Source organism: Talpa occidentalis, unplaced genomic scaffold (assembly GCF_014898055.3).
Source record: "Talpa occidentalis isolate TD23 unplaced genomic scaffold, MPIMG_talOcc4v2.1 talOcc4.12, whole genome shotgun sequence".
In the NCBI taxonomy this organism is placed as follows: domain Eukaryota; kingdom Metazoa; phylum Chordata; class Mammalia; order Eulipotyphla; family Talpidae; genus Talpa; species Talpa occidentalis.
In genome coordinates this window covers 22,573,735-22,591,515 of record NW_023601212.1, presented here as the reverse complement: position 1 = coordinate 22,591,515, position 17,781 = coordinate 22,573,735, and the positions used below count along the sequence as shown (strand labels likewise).

At 38.0% G+C, this 17,781-nt stretch overlaps 3 protein-coding genes across 6 annotated transcripts in view; 2 read left to right on the top strand and 1 right to left on the bottom strand.

Moving 5' to 3' along the window:
* LOC119242087 (olfactory receptor 6M1-like) overlaps positions 1-15,495 on the top strand; it is a 30,991-nt gene extending 15,496 nt beyond the window's left edge. Inside the window, 2 exon segments of the mRNA XM_037507868.1 lie at positions 15,057-15,313; positions 15,376-15,495. Coding sequence (XP_037363765.1) covers positions 15,057-15,313; positions 15,376-15,495 — 377 coding nt within the window.
* The window catches only part of LOC119240793 (olfactory receptor 4D5), a 388,728-nt gene that overhangs the window by 305,765 nt on the left and 65,182 nt on the right, over positions 1-17,781 (bottom strand). The gene's annotated exons all lie outside the window — the stretch shown is intronic.
* Positions 2,234-2,753, top strand: LOC119240788 (60S ribosomal protein L23a-like). Its single transcript, XM_037505503.2, has one exon. The coding sequence runs from the start codon at positions 2,234-2,236 to the stop codon at positions 2,705-2,707; it is 474 nt and encodes a 157-aa protein (XP_037361400.1). The 3' UTR covers positions 2,708-2,753.

Genomic DNA, 17,781 nt, shown 5'->3' with positions numbered 1-17,781 from the left:
GACAGTGAACAGAATCAGCTCCTTGATACTAAGGAAAATTGACGTTAGTGTTCAGGACATGATACAACTTTTCTTCAGTCTATTCATTCTGCAAGGATAGGCAGCATGTTGGTGTGCTAGAAACTTTAGACTGTGTCAAGAGCATGAGCAGTGCTCATATCAGAGTGTATATTCACATCTTAAAACCATGGAAAGTCACCCATGGGATTCAGAGGTCTCCAAATCTAGTCTTAGCTAAATCAATTTATCTTGCAGATGACTTTGGCCACATCACAACTTATCTGAGCCTCACTGTTTCCAGCTCTAAATAAAGTAATAGATAATCAAGCATCACTACTTTCAGTGAGATACATAAAGTTACAGAACTTTAACTTTTTGCTACATGCTCTTGACTATTTCAAGAAAGTTAATAGTGGTTTTCACCTCTATTAACCACGTCAAGTAAATGCGATGTGAGATATGAGGGAAAAAGAACCAAGGCTCAGGATGTTATCAAGCCTCTGCCTATCAATGGCTGAGGTGGAGATACTTGATGAGAAAAGAAACATAAGGGCATGTTGGTGTTAGACCAATTGAATTGTAAGTTCCTGTGGGATATCTAAGTTTTCAGATGAACTATCAATATTATTTGAAGTGTAGGTAAGAGAAATAAACTATAAATGTAATTTATAGAAACATTAAATATATTAATCATGGTTAAGGTCATAGAATTAGCTGAGATAAAAAAAAACATACCATTATCCCCACCCTGGTGTTTCCCATAGGTGCCCACCATCTCCAACCAATATTCTCCAACCAATATAAATGAACTCTGAATCACTCTGTCCAGTAGTGTGTCACCTATTCTGAGCTTCCAGGACTCCCTGAGGCACAGAAGTCAGACAGAATTCAGACAGCATCAATTCATACAATTGAGTGTATCTGAAAATATGAAATGATTTCAATGCTCTTAAAAACTATCCCATCCCTTCCAGGTCATGCAAATGTTCTCTAAGTAATGAAACATCTGAGGCAGTGTTACATATGTGTGATGCAATATAAGCCCTACATAATACAGAAAAAAAGATGATATTAAAATTCTTAGAGTGTTTGAAAAAAACACTCTAAGTGTATATTAGAAAAAAATCTCTAGATACTATTATATTTAGAAATATAACCCCAAGTTTTTCAATATAATCAACTGAACATGGTGGGGCAAAGATTCGAATAATAAATCCATTTTAGTAACACACTGAAAATCCATTCTTAATCCTGTAATTTACCAAGCTTAGACTTCACTACTAGAAATCTTATGCCCTGCCTTTCAAATACCTAATCACTCTATTGTTTTCATAGTTAGATACCATAAGGAAGTTCTTGATCCTTTTAAGTTTGAAAATTAAGTTTTATTAGTCACACACTCCAACCACCAGAGGGAGTGCGAGACACAAGTGTGCACATGCACATGCACACGCCACACCCCCACCCCCATTCAATTTTACCTCCTACAATCACAGGAGCGTCAGGAAGTTTGCTGCATTAAACAGTTCCCGGGGGTCACTGTTCACATTGAACGCATTTTAAATCCAAGATGTTTGGAAGCTTTGGATGTGATGAATGAATCTGCTAAAATTTTTGAGTTTAAGAATCTTGGGTTCAAAATTGAGAAAGATTGAGCATTGGGGGGCCAGATATTCTTTACATGAAACTTGTTGAAGTGTACATTTCTTCAACTTCAATGTTGGTGCTAGAGGGTAATTATGTGCGTTTTAATGTTGGTTGTTACATATTTGGACAAATGGTTTGATACTGCAAGTCACTGCAGTATCTTGAAAATAAAAAAGTAATACTGTGCAGTGTTTAAAATAAAAAAAGAATCTTTGGGTTCACTTTTATTTCACATACGTGGCTGGCGAAGTAAGAAAAGCTTGGAGTCTCCTATCACCGAAGGCAGCCGCCCCGTCCCCTGTTCTTTTTCTAGGATTAAATCATGATCAGTAGAGAAACAAGTGGCATGAAGTCCTTACTACAGGCCTGTGGTGCTCTCTTAGAGATAAACATATTTCTTTACTTGGGGTACTTTCCCTTGGACTCTTTGTATTCCTTTTTTCCTTTTTCAATTATTTTTAAATGTTTTAAGATATTTTTTATAAACATTAGATAAAAATGTTTCTATTTGAAAATTCATTTTCAGAGTAACTTTTACAAAGTAAATTATGCTCATGTCCATTAAAATAACCTATTGTCGCTTTTCATGAAGATGGCACCGAAAGCAAACAAGGAAGCCCCTGCCCCTCCCAAATCCGAGGCCAAGGCAAAAGCTTTGAAGGCCAAGAAAGCAGTGCTGAAAGGCGTCCACAGCCATAAGAAAAAGAAAATCCGCACTTCACCCACTTTTCGGAGGCCCAAGACATTGCGACTCCGAAGGCAACCCAAATATCCACAGAAGAGCGCTCCCAGGAGAAACAAGCTTAACCACTATGCCATCATCAAGTTCCCTCTTACCACTGAGTCAGCCATGAAGAAAATAGAATACAACACACTTGTGTTCACTGTGGATGTCAAGGCCAACAAGCACCAGATCAAACAGGCTGTGAAGAAGCTCTATGACATTGATGTGGCAAAGGTCAATACCCTGATCAGACCTGATGGAGAAAAGAAGGCCTATGTTCGACTGGCTCCTGACTATGATGCTTTGGATGTTGCCAACAAAATTGGGATCATCTAAACTGACTCCAGCTGGCTAATTCTAAATACAATTTTTCACCATAAAAAAAAAAATATATATATATATATAACCTATTGTCTAAATATTGAAAATGTACATATTTTCATTTGTAGACATGTACTTTAATAAATTTTCCAAAGACTGCATTTTTTTTCAGTTTAGTCTTACTTTTTAAACAGTTAAACAATAATTTCTGGTTTTTATTTTCAAGACTGTATTTTCTTAATTAAAACAGTTGTTACATTGTTTTAATATACAAAGAGAGTGACTGAAATGTAAATTCTTTTCTGTCATAAGCTTATAGTGAATACACATGAAAAATAATTCAGTGAAATTGTTATCTTTATTGCTGTCATTGATTTCATTTTACATTTTTTGAAAAACCTTTATATTTTGGCTGCTCTTGTCCAAAATAAATTGCTGAACACTTCCATATTTTAAGGCAACAGGAATGAGAAATTATTAAAAGTGAAATTTGCAAACCCAGTGAGGCATTGAATCTCTACTTACTAAACAAGGGAGCAATCGAGTAAACTGTCATATGAGAACTCCAAACATGATAAGACTTTAATTTTGAAATTTTTAGGGCAATTTTGTTTACTGTATATTTTTTGTTTTTAGGAGACAGATGACTAGATTTAAACTATCATAGAAAATATGTAAAATTTTTAGATTTAAATTGCCCTCCAGAAAGTGCACATTAACTTTTTCTAGCAAATACTGCTTATAGAAACTGCCTCTGAGTTAAAAAGTACTCCTAAAAGAATCTATCAGGCCTATAGAGATACAACCTCAGAAAACAAAGTTAAGCCAATAGATATTTAGTTATTAAGTAATATGAATCACGCTAATAGTACTGTGACAGATGGCATTACTTTTTTTGGTAAATAACTTCATTATATAATATAAATTATCATCAGTTATCCCAATAAATGTTTATTTTTTTGCATTATCTTTAACTGAACTGACATCGCATTGTAACATAAGTTTCAGAAATAATTCATTAAAAAACAACATGTATGCATACTACATTACGTTCTCCACTGAAAGTCCAATTTTATTGTAAGATCAACCCACTTAACAAAAATTTAAGTGTACAGTAAAGTTAACCACAGGCACAAGAGTGCAAGGCAAATCTCTAGAATATACCCATCTTACATCACTAAGACTTTAGACTCTTTGAACAGCTACTCCCTATCCCTACTACCCCAGGTCCTTGGGACTCACCATTCTATTCTATCTCTCTGACAATTTTTTTTTTTAAATTCTATTTATTTGTTTATTTATTTATTTATTTATTTATTTATTTATTTATACAAACACTGGGGTACAGTCAGAAGCGCGGGAGGGTGAGAGAATTCACCAGAGCCAGAGCGGGGAGCAGAACAGGCAGAAGGACCAAAGTACACTGCTGAGGGGAGCAGCGGGCGGCAGGAGAATTCTGCGCGCCATGTGGGACCCTCCTCAAGTGGACGGGGAGCAGCTGGGGATCGAACCGGCGTTGCAGAGGCTGCGGGCAGCTTTGCAACCCAGAGCTCAACTGCTGCGCCACCGGGGAGGCCCTGTCTGACAATTTTAGATAAATACATGCAAGTGGAATCATGTGACATTTGTCCTTCTATATTTGTCTTATTTTATTAAGTATAATGTCCTCCAAGTTCATTGCTTATGATGAGATTTCTTTTACAAAACTGAGTAATAAAAAAACTGAATAATATTCCGTTAAATGTATATAGCACATTTTTTCTTTATCCATTTACTTAGTAGATATTTAATCATCTCTTGGCTATTGTAAGTAGCACTACCGTGGATGTGAGCCTGAAGCTATCTCTGCAAGATCCTAATTTCAATTCCTTTGGATATATACACACAAGAGGGACTGTGGTATCACAAGGTAGTTCTATTTTTAGGTTGTTCATAGACCATCACAGTTTCCATAGTAACTGTACCATTTTATAATTCCCACCAACTGTGCACAAAGGTTCGAATTTCTCCACATTCTCACCAACACTTATCTTCTTTTTTTTTTAATAATCATCATTCTAACAAGTGTGAGGTGATACCTCATGTTTTTGATTTACATTTCTCTAGTGACTAGTAATGGTAAGTATCTATTCCTTTACCATTTTTGTCTTCTTTGATAAAGTAGCTATTCATTTCCTCTGCCCATATTTAAAGCATTTGGACATTTTTGGCTGTTAAGTTGTAGGAGTTCCTTATCCATATTATTTTTATTGTAGATGTTAGGTAGATGGTTTGCAAAGTTTTCTCCCATTCTGTTCATTATCTTTTCATTGTTAAATGTTTCCTTTGCTGCACAGAGCTTTTTAGTTAGATGCAGTACTGTTTATTCTTATTTTTGTTTTCTGTGCATTTGGTGTCACAGCCAAATTGTTGCCAAGCCCAATATAATGAAGCTTTTCCCCTGTGTTTTCCTCTAGGAGTTTTACAGCTTTATTTCTTATGTTTAAATATTTAATCCATGTTGATTTAATCTTTTTTTTTTTTTTTTAATACAAGCACTGGGTACATGGGCCTCCCCAGTGGGGCAGCGGTTGAGCGCTGGGTTGTGAAGCTGCCCACAGCCTCTGCAGCGCCGGTTCGATCCCCGGCTGCTCCCCGGCCACCGGAGGAGGGTCCCACATGGGGAGCAGACCTCTCCTGCCACCCCCTGCTCTCCTCAGCAGTGTGCTTCGGCCCTTCTGCCTGCTCTGCTCCCCGCTCTGGCTCTGGTGAATTCTCTCACCCTCCCGCGCTTCTGACTGTACCCAGTGCTTGTATGTATAAATAAATAAATCTTAAAAAAAAAAACCAAACAAACACTGGGTACAGTCAGAAGGGCGGGAGGATGACAGAATTCACCAGAGCCAGAGCGGGGAACAGAACAGGCAGACTGACGAAATACACTGCTGAGGGGAGCAGCAGGTGCAGCAGGAGAGGTCTGTCGTGCCATGTGGGACCCTTACTGGAGGCCGGGGATCTAACTGGAGCTGCAGAGGCTGCGGGCAGCTTCGCAGCCCAGTGCTCAACTGCTGCGCCACCAGGGGAGGCCCCATGTTGATTTTATTTTAAAGTGTCAGAATGCAGTTTCATTCTTTTGCATGCAGATATTCAGTTTCCCCACACTATTTGCAGAAGAGACTGACATTTACCTATTGCATTTTCTTGGCACCTTGTCAAATTTATGAGTTGAGTGTATATGTGTGGGTCTATTTCAGGGTTCTCTATTCTGCTCATTGGTCTAGATGTCTGCTTTTATTCCAGTAACATACTTTTTTGATTACTATGGCTTTGGAATACATTTTAAAATTGAGAAATGTAATGCTTCTATTTTCTAAAGATTTTGACTATTGAGTATCTTTTATGGTTCCATATGAATTTTATAATATTTTTCTATTTTGGTAAAAACAAATGCTATTAGGATTTTGGTAGATATTTGATAGGGATTTGATTTTGATTGTAGATCACTTTGGGTAGGGTAAATCACTTTAGTAATATTAATTTTTCCAGTTCACGAACAAAGATGCCTTCTCACATATTTGTATCTTCTTCATTTTCTCTCATCAGTGATTTACAGTTTCCAATGCACATGTCTTTCGCTCCCTTGGTTAAGCTTATTCCTAAGTATTTTTTTTCTTGCTATAGTAATGGGATTGTTTTCTTAATTTCTTTTTTGATACGTCACTGTTAATAAACAGAAATACAACTGATTTTTGCATGTTGATTCTGTTCCTGGATTGTTTATGCCATCAAAATAGTAAGATAGTAAGGACTGATATTAGAATATGAACCTAAAGTGACTGATGGCACTTTTCATCATAGAACCTTCTAACAGACAAATTTGTAGGAGGAACAACCTTGGAGCCAATGGGTTCCATAGCTCCATAGTAAAAGGTGGAGCTTTCCATGCTCAATCCCTGACTCCCCGAACACGGGCTGCTGGGAACTAGGGGTTGAGGGGATTTACCATGTGGACCTTAAAGAGACTGAGCACAGATGAGCTGCTCTCTTGTTGGCTGGTTTCCAACTGCACCCTGGTCTCTGCTCTGCTGATACTATGTTAGGGTAGAACAGACTGCATCTGGCCACGTACCAGTTAATAAATTTACTTCTCTTTTCTCTTAGTTCTCCCTTTTCTAACTCCATATGTAAATAAACACTTTTTATTTCCTATTTCTCCCTGCATATCTACTTTTGGTCTCATCCACATGTATTAAGTGCATAGGTGAGGACTCACAAGTTATGTCACACTTTTGCCCCCCCAGGTGTACCCACAAGTCCACATCATCCAATCCAGCCCACCAAAGAAATACACTGAGTTTGGACTCCATAGCCAGTGACAAAGGGAATTATTTTTCTTGGCCATATCCTGTAAGTATGAGAGAGGCAACTGGTGCTATAGACAGCTGGTCACAAAATTGAAAATTTGGTATTTTGGGTCCCTGGTACCTCTATGTTGATTTCCACCTAAAATTTCAAATTTCAAATTTCCACCTAAAATCTAAAAATTTCAAAAATTTTAGACAAATGTATTGAGTGAACTGGGTGGCAGGTATTTGACCACCCCATTCATTGAACATCAGGTGCCCCATATCCTAGCAACAGAGAGAAATTAATCCTAAAATAAAGTCAACTATAATATGCCTTAACAAAGCTTTAAGCAGAAAATCTTAGAAGAATCAATTAAATCTAAAATAATTTGGTACCCTGTGAATACAAACTATTATATTTTTTAATGAAAGAAAACAAGACACAGACATTCAATGACGTTTAAAATATGTCATCCAACCAAAACTTGCTAGACCAAAATAAAAAGGAAATGTAGATAAAATGAAGAGAAAAATCAGTCAAAGCAACACATCTAGAAATAACAGAGATGACAGAATTTATCAAACAATAAATGTGAAATCACCATGATAAAAGTTCTAAGATTTTTTTAAGCAAGCATGAGAAAGAAAATGGAAGATATATAAAAAAAGAAGCAAATGGAATGAAGAGTAGATAGAGCTGAAAAAGAAAAATTCCACTAGATGAGTTCAATAGCTGCTTAGTTGCTTCACAATAAAAGAACTTGAAGGCTGAGTAAAAAAACTATCCAAACTACAGATTGGAGGAGGAATAAAAGCAAAAATCAAAATGAATAGAACCTTGGTGGCCTTTAGGACAATATCCAGCATTTACTGTATGCACGTATGTACTTATAACTAGAGATCAAAAGGGACTGAGGGGTCTCCCTGGTGGTGCAAGGGTTAAATCTCAGTGCTATTAAGCTATGGCCAGCCATGCAGCATAAGTTCGATCCCCAGTCATGGAGCTAACCCACATGGCACAGAAGACCTATCTTGTCTCACCTGCTGCTCCCCTCAGCAGTGTATTACAGTAGATCCACCTGTTCTGCTCCCCACTTTGTCTCTGGTGAATTCTCTCACCCCCCTGAACCTCTGGCCTATACCTCAGTTCTGGTATGCATAAATAAATAAAATAAATCTTAAAAAAAAAAAGAAGGACTGAGTGGAGAAGAAAATATTTAAACAAAAAAATTATTCAAATAAATAGTGGCAGTAATTTTTCAGAGTTGGATAAAAAATATAAATTCACAGGCTCATGAAATGCAGCAAATATCAACCAAAAAAGGGAAAGGAAATTTTATAACTATACATATAATAATTGAATATATTTTTTGAATATTATTTAAATCAAATATTTAAAGCAATCAGATATTAAAACATGTTACAACATATTATATATGTGTGTATAAACTTATGCTATAAACACACGTTTATACACTTGTATCTATAAACATACGTAATATACCCTAATGTCTTACTAGAAACCATGAAAAACAAAAGAATATGGACTAGTATCTTTAAACTGCTTAATGATGGAAGATGGGAATGGAATAAACTACCTAGAATTCTTTGCCCAAAAATATATCCTTCTAAAATGAAGAGCATACGAACAGATTTCAAAAAACCAGATTAAAAAAAATTTTCCATCAGAATTTCTCTGAAGCAATGTTAAAAACTACCTCAAAATGGGTCATAAGCCTCAACATCTAAAAAAAACATTTAAAAAAATCTTTGCAATCTTGGGGTAGGCAAATATTTCTCAGATTACAAAGCAATGAGCCATAACATATGCCCATGAAAAGAAGCCTATGTAAGTATCCACGACAGCTTTGTTTTTAGTTATCAAAACTGAAACTACCCAAAAGCTCATCAACTAGTAAATGAATAAGCAATGTGTGGTATAGTCATATAATGGAATACTCAGGAATTAAAAGGCATGAACTGTTTATACTCAACGATATGGATGAATCTCAAAAATCATTTTCCAAGCAAAAGCATCTAAACAGCAAAGAGTATACTATAATATGTATGATTTCATTCAAATAAAATCATACAACAGGCAAGATTAACCTGTAGACACAGAAATTAGGTCAGTGGTAACTGGGGTAGGAGGAAGGTTGTCGAAAATGACCACAAAGGAACTTTTTGGAGAGCTGATAACATTCTAAATCTTATTTGACGTGCCGGTTACACAGATGTGTACATCCATTCAAACTCATTGAACTGTATGCTTAAAAAGACTGTTTTTTATATAAAGTTTATCTTTTTAAAGTTACAATTCCAACTCCATTTTCCTGTTGGCAGAAACAATTATATGCACTATATTCATCAACTCTTGACACTACCCACAACATATTGGCCCCTGTCTTTACCTACCAGCCTAAGATAACTCAGAAGAAAATCAAAAGCAATTCTGCTCACTCTTCCATTCCTACCTAACTGGCCATTTTTCACATTATCAAACATATTTGCTACCCTTAATTCAGTTCTGTTAATTAGACAACCCCATTTATTTGTTATAACTCTATTTGTTATTATTGATTATTATTATTATTTATTATTATTATTATTTATTGAGCCCATTGGCTTATATTCTTAGGAAACCAAGAAATTCAAGGTCTAAAGCCCATATAATCAAACTTCTGCGACTGATTGATTATCCCAGGAGTAGATAATTCCTTGAATTGATTTACTAATAAAGCAAAAACTTCTTTGTCTCCTGGGACTCTCTGAAGCACCTCCATCAAGACTGATGGTCCAGGAGAAGATGTGAAAGTGCCCCACTTACTAATTACTGTTTTGAGAGAAGAAATCTTGACCTAGTATAAACTGATGTGTTAATCACTTCCAATGCAGTTTTATTAAACACTGAAAAAAATCATGCCATTTCTTGAAAGCTTTATGAATAGAACTTAGCAATGCATTAAATTCTAAAAAGAAAAATTTTTTCCTATGTCAAAAAAGGAAAAGGAAATTCTTCTGTCTCAATTAGACAGCCTTTTCTTTCAGTCTACTCCTGGACAAAGGCATACCTCAAAAGTGTTTCCCTGGGAATCATAAGCTGTGAGTATTGCTTTGTCACAGAGAGGGAAAGAGTATTTCCCTATTTTTGGATAAAGTTTTGCTCTTCCTAAAATGAATAGCTGCAGTTGGCCTTGATGCCTTAAAGCCTTAAAATAAATTCCAGTAAATGAATTTGTCTCATATAGAAAAGCCACAGTAAATATTTGGGCTACGGTTTTTATTCACTGTATCTTATCCAGAACCATCAGTCCTAGGGATAAATTTCAAACTGGTTTTCTTTATTTACACTCTACTTAGCACAGCCCTCAAGTAGTGATTGTTGGTGCATTTCCCTCTGTAAAGCTTATAGTATATATTCTAGGTATCCCAGCTTTAAGATTGCTCTATTGGGCATTCCAAATTTATATTTTATACATATATACACAGGATACATATAGTTTATACTTATGTGATCAAAATTATGAAAGTTGGCCCCTATCATCAATTAAAAAACAGTAAATAAGCTAACAAACAAATAAAAACAATGGCTTGGGACATACTGTTTAGCCCAAAACCACACAAGAATTAGTTATTGGGCCTCCCCGGTGGTACAGTGATTGAGCGCTGGGTTGCGAAGCTACCCAGGCCTCTGCGGCGCCGGTTCGATCCCCGGCTGCAACCCGGCCTCCGGAGGAGGGTCCCACATGGCACATAGACCTCTCCTGTCGCCCGGTGCTCCCCTCAGCAGTGTGCTTCGGTCCCTCTGCCTGCTCTGCTCCCCACTCTGGCTCTGGTGAATTCTCTCACCCTCCCGTGCTTCTGACTGTACCCAGTGCGTGTATAAATAAATAAATAAATAAATAAATCTTAAAAAAAAAAAAGAATTAAGTTACTAGTTTTCTACCCTTTTTCTTCTTTTGAGACAATAAATAGTTTAAGATTGTAACAGTATAGCTCAGAAAGTGATTTAACTCCATCTCAAACCATCTATCATTGAATGAGTTAAGAAAGCTATCTATACACAGGCAGCCTGGAAAGGTTGGGAGAAAAACCAGAGCAGGGTAAGAAACATATATCCCTGATTAGAGAAAGATGGAGGAGAAAGATTTACATGTAGCAGAACTGGAAGCAGCAGCAGACTTGGAAAAAGATAATTCAGCAAACAATCCTATTTTACAGACTCCAGCATTTGAATATTTAGTATAGTAGCATTTTATAAACTCATGCATGTATCAGCATACATAAATGTAATAGTAACTGCCTCATTGTTAACAAACTTTTAATATATCCATATATAAATAATCAGAAAATATCTTTTGAAGACTTATGTTGGCTTATGCTCTGCAAATACTATTGCTGCATTTAAAGGGCTACAATCAGTGGTGGAAGCTAAGCAAACAGTAAATTCAATTCTATAAGTTTTCAGATACAGAGGTGCAGGGTGTAGTAGAAGCACTGGGAACCTGCACTGGACTGGAAATGGGAAGTAGAGGCAAGGCTTTCCAGGAGGTGTTTCCTCAACAGAGATCTAGAAATCAGATTGGATTTAGGCAAATAATGGAAAGCAGGGAAGGGTGTTATAGGCAAAGGAAACAGCATGAACCATTGTTCATGTAGACAATAAAGACTATATGTAGACGAGGATGTATCTCCAGTGAACTAGAGAGGGATCAGCAAACTGTTTCTTTTCTTTTTTAAACCTGGCCATTAAAAATGTATTATCTTGAACTTCATCCTTTCTTTCACACTGTCCCGTCTTCCATTGGGACACTTGTAAATTTTTATTGATTTAGCAGCAAACTGTCTCTATAAAGCATGCAATAGTAAATATTTTAGTTTTTGTGAGTCATATGATCTCATTTGCACAACTCTGCTGTGGTAGCAAAAAAAGCAACCACAGACAATACACAAGCAAATTGGGAAGCTTGTGTTCCCAGTAAAACTGTATTTACAAACACAGGGTCATAGTTTGCTGAATCGGGTTAATCCAATATGCATGAAGTGCAGAATGGAGAAGGACGAAAGAAAAATGACAGATCAGACTAGAATATCAAGCAAGTAAGATGGTCATCAGAGGCTGAGGATTGGATGTTACCCTCACGGTTTGAGTGACATGCTCAAAACTGTTTTCAGAATGACTGTTCTTGCAATAATTTTAAATATGGAAGAAGAGAGTATGATAGATCAGGAGACAGGAGTCTGATGAAAGATGAAGGCATCAACTAAAGTAGCCTAGATGACATGGAAAGAAAGAAATAGATTGGAGAGTGAGTAAGGAGATAAAATGAACAGGACTCAGGAACTGATTGATATGGGGAAATGAAGAGAAATATTGTGTCTCTACACAATGTGACTTTTCTAAAGGAAAACATGAGTCTAGAACATACAGTTTATCGCTTCTCGGCCTTTTGGATAAGATCAAGTGTAGAACATACAGTTTAGTATATATATAGACTTCAGAGTTTAGTATTTTAACGCTCTAACCTTAACTTCCTGTGGTTAGTTTCCCGTTTCTCTGCATATTCTTTTACCTGCTAACTCAAGACAGGTACCCTCCTTCAAAGTCTCACAACTTCTCATGTGCTCACAACCCAGCCCTCTCAACTGTCCAGATGGCTACTATCTGGTCTGCCTCCTCTCTTTTGCTCTGCAACCATTCCACTGGGCCCTGCTGCTACTTCTCCTGGAGCACTGCTCTTGCCAGGCACTGCCATTCCTGCTGACACCACTGCTGTTCTTCCTGGGTCCTCATGGTACTAAAGCCAAGTAACATTCCTCACAAAAGCAAAGGGAATCTGTATCTCCCTGTATGTACCACACTGTGTGAGTGTGTCAGCTGGATCCATAGTAGTTCTACCAGGATCTCAAAAGAGCTCAATCACTACCTGAGCCCCTACCTCCTTAAGTGCAGATAAATGTGTCCATGTGTTGGAGAAGAAGGCTACCACCATATTTCATACACACACACACACACACACACACACACACACACACACACCCTTGGCCCAATGTTAGCAAATCCCTGACTCAGGATTCTCCCCTTCAAAAATTTCATGGATTTATCTAGTAACTGACTGATAGGCCTGCCCAACCTGATTGCTTATCAGAAGTTTCCGGACATTTCTGACTTCCAACTCCAGTTCAAACTGGATTACAGTTCTAGTCTACTTCACAAAACACTGGGTCTTTGTCTGGAAGGTATTTCCCCTCCCTCCTCAACTCTCTTTTCCTGCTGATCTCCTAGGACTCAACTTAGTCACAGCTTTCTCTGGAAATCCATTCTTGACCCCTGCCCAGGTTGAGTAAAGAGTCCCTCTGGGTGTTCTCCAATATGTACACAAATCTACACCTTCACTTGCTGGATTATGCTGTGATTTTTACCTATTTTTACCTATTTCTCCTCTATCTAAATGATAAACTCCTTAAGTATCTCACAGAACTTGGAACATAGTAAGTACACAACAAATGTTTGTGGACTAAATAAGTTTAAATTTCCAAATTGTGGAATGTTTAGCCCTTGGAAATTTTGTATTGCCCAAGAGAGATTGCCATTCACCTCTTCATAGGAAATGAAGATAAATTCAGGTAATACCAAGTTCATGAGTAGTTTCATTAGCTACTAGTGCAAGTTCAAATACTTCTCCATTTCTCAGTTTCATGGAAAAGAACTAGAGTTTGTGATATTATAGACAAGAATAATTCTTTTCTGATCTAGAAAAGTGGGACGGAATAGAAGTATCCTTTTTCCCTAAGCTCTCAGAGAATTAGTGTTCTCTCAAATGGGAGAAGAATTAAGCTACATGTCAAAGAACAGTGAGCTGCCTCTTCCAAGCTAACTTTCCTCTATACTTTGACAATTTTGAAAATTATATCAGAGTAATTTATCTTAGTCACTGAAAAAGAGAGCCATATAGAAGAATATCCTCAGTAAAACAGGAAGTAGTTTACTATTTTCTAATGAATTTTAACATAACAGAAAGAAATTCTCAGCCTATAAATCTGCATCTATAAATAAGAATGGTGTACTTGGTTTAAAAAGATACTAAGTCGCAAAGGAAAGTTTTGATAGCAGTGCCTTTTCCAGGGTGTTGAGTTTGCGCTCCTTAACATTTGCTCGCTTTTTTATTTTTTTTATTTTTTTATTTTTTTAAAGATTTATTTATTTATTTATTTATTTATTTATTTATTTATTTATTTATTTAATTTATACAAGCACTGGGTACAGTCAGAAGTGCAGAAGGGTGAGAGGATTCACCAGAGCCAAAGCGGGGAGCAGAGCAGGCAGAAGGACCGAAGTACACTGCTGAGGGGAGCAGCTGGCAGCAGGAGAGGTCTGCGAGCCAAGCGGGACCCTCCCCCAGTGGCCGGGGAGCAGCCGGGATTGAACCGGTGCCACAGAGGCTGCGGGCAGCTTCGCAACCCAGCGCTCAACCGCTGCGCCACCGGGGAGGCCCTTTTTTACTTTTTTAGGTTCATGACTACAGACCTTTATTCAACTACATTTATTAATTTATATATTAGTCCCTGATTCAGCTAAGACTTTTGAATTAAAATTTTGTACAATTCCCTATACAATTTTCAGTTTTAGTACATTTCTTAAGCAGTCTCCTAGACTATTTTATCCATTCAGTTTTGAATATTTTTTAGTCTACTTTTATTTTATTTATTTTTGGGGGGGGTGGTTAAGATTTATTTATTTATTTATACAAGCACTGGGTACAGTCAGAAGCGCGGGAGGGTGAGAGAATTCACCAGAGCCAGAGCGGGGAGCAGAGCAGGCAGAAGGACCGAAGTACACTGCTGAGGGGAGCAGCGGGCGGCAGGAGAGATCTGCGCGCCATGTGGGACCCTCCTCCGGTGGCCGGGGAGCAGCCGGGGATCCAACCGGTGCTGCAAAGGCTGCGGGCAGCTTCGCAACCCTGAGCTCAACCGCTGCACCACCGGGGAGGCCCCTAGTCTACTTTAAAAAATAAGTGAATCATATTAGAATTTGAAAGCAGCCTGCGCCGACACAAGCATCTCCGAGCTCCTAGGTCTCTTGGCAATCATTCTGGTGGTCCCAGGGTCACTTCTCTTCACGATCATTTCTTGTATCTACATCCTGTCCACTGTCCTACAGATTCCTTCAGCTACTGGCCACCAGAACGCTTTCTCTACCTGTGCCTCTCACTTGGCAGTTGTCTCCCTGTTCTATGGAGCTGTTTTGTTCATGTACCTAAGACCCACAGCACATTCCTCCCTTAAGGGATATAAGGTATATATAAGGATATATAAGGATATATAAGGATATAAGGGATATAAGGGATCTCCCTTAAGGTATATAAGGTGTCAGTGCTAAATACTATCCTCACACCCATGCTGAATCCCTTCATTTACACAGTGAGTAAGGAGGTAAAAGGAGTCTTAAGGAAGGCAATGACTGCTGCGGCCAGCTGACTATGGAGTTGAGCTATTCTTTTTTAAACATGGCAAATGGAAGAATGCAGTATGTTAAATTTTTATTACTATGTAATTTTGAAAATATCTGCATATCTTCACCCCCATACTCATTTCTAATGTAATACTCTAGTGGAAAACCTTGATTAAAAAAAAAAAAAAAAAAAAGATGGCATGGAGCAGGAAAAGCCTTTGACAAAAAGCCAGTGGAAATTGTTCAAAGTTTGGGACCCTGAAGAGCACTTTAAGAATGGGGATGCTTGGGCCTCCCCTGGTGGCACAGCGGTTGAGAGCTGGGCTGCGAAGCTGCCCGCAGCCTCTGCAGCGCTGGTTCGAGCCTCTGCAGCACCGGTTCGATCCCCGGCCACCAGCGAGGGTCCCACATGGCACACAAACCTCTCCTGCTGCGCCCCTGCTGCTCCTCTCAGCAGTGTACTTCGTCAATCTGCCTGTTCTGCTCCCTGCTCTGGCTCTGGTGAATTCTCTCACCCTCCCACGCTTCTGACTGTACCCAGTGCTTGTATAAATAAATAAATAAATCTTAAAAAAAAAAAAAAAAAAAGAATGGGGATGCTCAACTTGAGCCCAGATTTCTATAATATAATCTGTCTTCCCCTCAAATCTTCAGTAAAGTCTTCCACATTACCAAATGTGTGTATGATTGGTATGTATACATCATATGCGCACACGCGCATGCCTGTGTGTGTGTGTGTGTGTGTTGTATGTGTTAACCCAAAGAAGAGCAGAGTCTCACATCAGGAAGGATGTGGTTTGAATGAAACAATCCATGAGTAAGTTCACAGGAATGGCCAAAAAATATACAGAAATTTTGGAAAGAACTTCAGACTTGGTTTGTGGATGTCTTCAGGTAACCTAGATCTAGAGAAGTTGGGACACCGGGGTTATGATATTATTTTAAAATATTTTTTAAAGCAGATCAGTTTCCAAAACTGATTTAACAGTGCATTTAACAGTGCAGTTTAAAGCAATTACACCTAAATTATATGACAATAAAATTGATCTCCTAATCCTAAATTTATTTTTAATCTGCCTTGAAGTTTCATGAACATTAGTTTTCCTGGGTCTCGCCTATTATTTTAAGAGTTTCCTGTTTGATGGCAGAGAGTAACATAAAACACCTTGACAGGCTCTATAAGAGAGAAAACAAATGTGAGAGTACTACCACACTTTAGTTTATGAAACTCAAAAGAAACACCATGTATTCACACATTTTTCATGTTTTGTTGATACATTGTTATCATGTACCAAGCAACATGCCTAGTACTGATTCTGCTGAAAACAAATTCATATTTTTAGTCTGTCAGAGAATCAGTTCTAGAAGGTGGAAACGCAGTTAGTAGTAGGAATTAGAAATGCAGAGTTAAACTGCAGCGCCAGTTCGATCCCCGGCTGCTCCCCGGCCAGCGGAGGAGGGTCCCACGTGGCGCGCAGACCTCTCCTGCCGCCCGCTGCTCCCCTCAGCAGTGTACTTCAGTCCTTCTGCCTGCTCTGCTCCCCGCTCTGGCTCTGGTGAATTCTCTCACCCTCCCACGCTTCTGACTGTACCCAGTCCTTGAATAAATAAATAAATAATAAAATAATGCCACGGACCAGCACAGCAGCAGACGATGAGGCCGTTTCAGGGTTGAGAGACTGCGCAGGGTGGTCAGGGATTCGGTTAAAGAAATGACAAACAGACACACTTCAAGAGAGAGTGTAAATCTGAGTGCGCCTTTATTAAGCTAGTGGTCAGTATATATATGTTTTTTCTAAAGGCATAGGAACAGTAAACATCAAAGAGATCAGTTTGCTCATAGTCTTAGCTTAATTGACAGGGCAGTGATTTATGTCCGAAGTTACATCTGGACCTAGCCTCATTCCTAATTGGACAGGCTATAAATTCTTTCTACTGTTCTATATAATTATTTTCTAGTTGCACTAACTATCACTATTACTCATTTTCACTCATAATTAATTGTCATGGGTGAATTTATTTTATAATGCAGTTAATATCATAGGTACTAAAGTCAAGCACATAATAGAAAGATTATTAAACTAACAATTCTATTATTACACAGTGTTTAGTAATGTTTCATTTGGATTAGCCTATTTATTAAATTATGTATGTTTTTTAATTAGCAATCAATGACCAGAAAAAGGAAAGATTTTAGAGAGACAGTTGTAGCAGAATAAAGTTTGTGGGCCTTGAGAAAGCGAGATAAGGTTCCAGGTGGTCAGCATTTCTTTTAGTCATCTTTGTGGCAGCTTCTGGTGGTCATTATCTCT

What these genes read in the sequence shown, in the direction of transcription:
- LOC119240788 (XM_037505503.2), top strand. Translation starts at nt 2,234, where the DNA reads ATGAAGATGGCACCGAAAGCAAACAAGGAAGCCCCTGCCCCTCCCAAA.